A 2,868-nucleotide genomic window follows, 5' to 3' on the forward strand; every position below is an offset into this window, starting at 1 on the left:
TGTGTGTGTGTGTGTGTGCGTGCGTGCGTGTGTGCGTTTGCCTTGTGGCACACTCTGCCATGACGCTCTCGGCATTGCAGCTCCCTCTCACCAACGTCCATGTGCACACACACACACACACACACACACGCACACACACACACACACATAGCTGGTGAAACAGTATGCAGCCTTGTTGGCCAAGCTTGCACGTTCAGATGTCCCTGGCCAGTGGCCGGAGTTCCTGCCAACTCTCATCAACGTACGCAAGCGCTCGCGCGTGTCTGTGCCTGTGAAAGTGTGTTTTTGTGTCTGTGTAAGTGTGTGTCTGTGTATGTGTGTGTGTGTGTAAGTGTGTAAGTGTATGCGCTTGCCACACACTCGCTCAAACACGTGCATATGTATGCACCACCGCTCTGTCCAGCATCTTGAGCAGCCGGACGATCGCGTGCGCATGCGTGCCATGCTCTTCCTCTATCACGCCGTCAAGAGTGCGTCTGCACTGTCACAGCGCGCTGCTGGCAGTGGGCATGTGTGTACGGTCCCGTCCTGCTTGCTTGAGCTGGCTGAGCATCTAAACCAAGCACCCACAACACACACACACACACACACACACACACACACACACACACACACTCTCTCTCTCTCTCTCTCTCTCTCTCTCTCTGCATACTCACGCGAGACACACACGCACGCACATGCATGAACACAGAGATTGTGACCCGGCGCCTGGCGGGCCAACGCCGCGCTTTTCAAGAGGTCATTGTGAACACGAACGTGTGCCTGTCTGCATGCAGTGGTGTGACCCGTACACTACTCCCCACCTCACTTTCCCTCGTTCAACTGACGCTTTCCCACTTACGTACAAATGCGCATACACGCATAATAACACTCGTACAAACAAACACGCACAAACACGCAAACACAATCACACAAACACAAACACGCAAACACAATCACACAATCACAATCACAATCACACATTGCGCTCACACAATCACACTCACACATTGCGCACACACATTGCGCACTGCAGACTGCTGTGGAGGTGCTACCGATAGTGCACGGCGTGTTCACAACGCTGTTCACTCAAGTGCAAGAGACGTTCGCAGCGGATGGCAACGAGGACGTCCTGGCACACACGCGCGCGAAGTTGGAGGAGGCCCGAACAGCCCTCAAGTGTCTGCGCCAACTCATCGCACACGGCCTGCTGGTATGCCGAAGCCGCAGTGTGCATGGACACTGTGTGTGTGTATCTGTGCTTGAGTGTGTGTGTATCTGTGCTTGTGTGTGTGTGTGTGTATCTGTGCTTGAGTGTGTGTGTGTGTATCTGTGCTTGAGTGTGTGTGTGTGTGTGTATCTGTGCTTGTGTGTGCTTGTGTGTGTGTGTGTGTGCGTATCTGTATCTGTGTACATGTCCACCTACTTCATCTCTTCAACAAGTCACCTCCCTCCGCCACCACCACCACCACCATCACTATCCTGCCCAAAGGACATGACGCTGAGTGCATCGGCAGGCGCCACCGTCGAATCCCTCCCAGATGTTGCCCGCATTCTCATCGCAATGGGTCAGTGGCTGAAACTCGTGGTGGTGTTGGTGGTGGTGGCGTATGAAGGGGAAGCACTCACATTTCTTACCTGTCGTGCATTCAAGTGGTGTATGCACAGTCATCATACCACCAACCAACCACTCATCACCACCATCATGACAACAGCGTCAGCGGACGTGGTGGCAGAGTCTCCCCTGTTCGATTCCATTCGCAAATTCACGCGTCTCATCTACAAGACTGTACGTCAAATCACACAAGTGTCGCTTATGGTGTGTGCGTTTGTGTTTGTGCTTGTGTTTGTGTTCGTTGTGTGTTCGCACATGTGCTTTCACGTGACCACAAGCGCATGTCTCCTGTGTGCTGGTGTGCACACCCATCTCGTGCTTCAATGCTCACCAATCTCCTACCTCATCCCACTTGCAAACCCACGTGCCTGTGGTTGCCCCTTCCCTCATGTCCCCTCCGTTCCTCCCTGCTGCCTCCCTCCCCCAGCTGCATGATGTGCAGCAGAATCACTCGGTCGCGTTTGCGCCGCACCTGAGCTCATCTGTCGGCTTCTATTACCAAATCTTCCACCCACAACCAAACTCAGACCTCCTGCAAGGTGTCTGTCGCGTGTTTATTTTTCTCACCATGTCCTTTCGTTTCATTCGATGCACACGAGTGCTTGTGTGCTTCTCGATGTTACAATGCCTCTTTCTTGCATGTATCCTTCTCGCATACATGAGCACGTGCCTCACCTCTCTTTGGCATCCTCCCTCAACCACCTAACCTGTGCATGTGTGTATGTGTGTGTGTGCGTGTGCATGTGTATGTGTGTGTGTATGTGTGTGTGTGTGTGTGCGTGTGTTCCTTCAGCGCCATCCGAGCTTCAGCGTGATCTCCGCATCCACGCGGCGCAATTCGTAAGCTGAAAGAGCCAGAGAGACGCCCTGGTGCACTTGCACATGTGTGTGTGTATATGTGTGTGTGTGTGTGTGTGTGTGTGTGTGTGTGTGCTCTTAGGGTTTGTAACACATTCCATTCCAATTGAGCAGCGACACGCAGTGTTGTATTTCCATGCCCCCCCCTTCCACCTAGACCCTCCTCACCCCTCCTCTCTCCTCTCTCCTGTTTGCGAACCACGACACCGCGGCCAGCTCTCGCGTGTGCTGAAGAACAGGCGCTATCGAGCCGATCTGGAGCCATCGACATCGTCGCCATCACTATCCCATGAGGAGGTTGCGGCGCGTGCTGCTGGCGGCGCTGTCTTGACGCCTGATGTCATTGCTGCTCTCATCCACTCCATCCTCACGCACGACCTGAACACAGTGCGTGTGTGTTGCGTGTGTGTGTGTGT

The 2,868-nt window shown here is 53.8% G+C and overlaps 1 protein-coding gene across 1 annotated transcript in view; it reads left to right on the forward strand.

Annotated features, from left to right (window-relative positions):
- Positions 1–59: 59 nt before the first annotated feature.
- Positions 60–2,868, forward strand: part of PTSG_08485 (uncharacterized protein) — a gene marked incomplete at its 5' end in the record, with an annotated part of 9,022 nt that continues 6,213 nt past the window's right edge. Inside the window, 10 exons of the mRNA XM_004990677.1 lie at positions 60–95; positions 152–241; positions 404–470; positions 692–738; positions 1,016–1,192; positions 1,472–1,547; positions 1,695–1,768; positions 2,022–2,133; positions 2,388–2,434; positions 2,669–2,839. Of these exons, the coding sequence (XP_004990734.1) occupies positions 60–95; positions 152–241; positions 404–470; positions 692–738; positions 1,016–1,192; positions 1,472–1,547; positions 1,695–1,768; positions 2,022–2,133; positions 2,388–2,434; positions 2,669–2,839 (897 nt within the window). The remainder of the gene's footprint in view (positions 96–151; positions 242–403; positions 471–691; positions 739–1,015; positions 1,193–1,471; positions 1,548–1,694; positions 1,769–2,021; positions 2,134–2,387; positions 2,435–2,668; positions 2,840–2,868) is intronic.

This window comes from Salpingoeca rosetta (genome assembly GCF_000188695.1).
Source record: "Salpingoeca rosetta unplaced genomic scaffold supercont1.23, whole genome shotgun sequence".
Lineage (NCBI taxonomy): Eukaryota > Choanoflagellata > Craspedida > Salpingoecidae > Salpingoeca > Salpingoeca rosetta.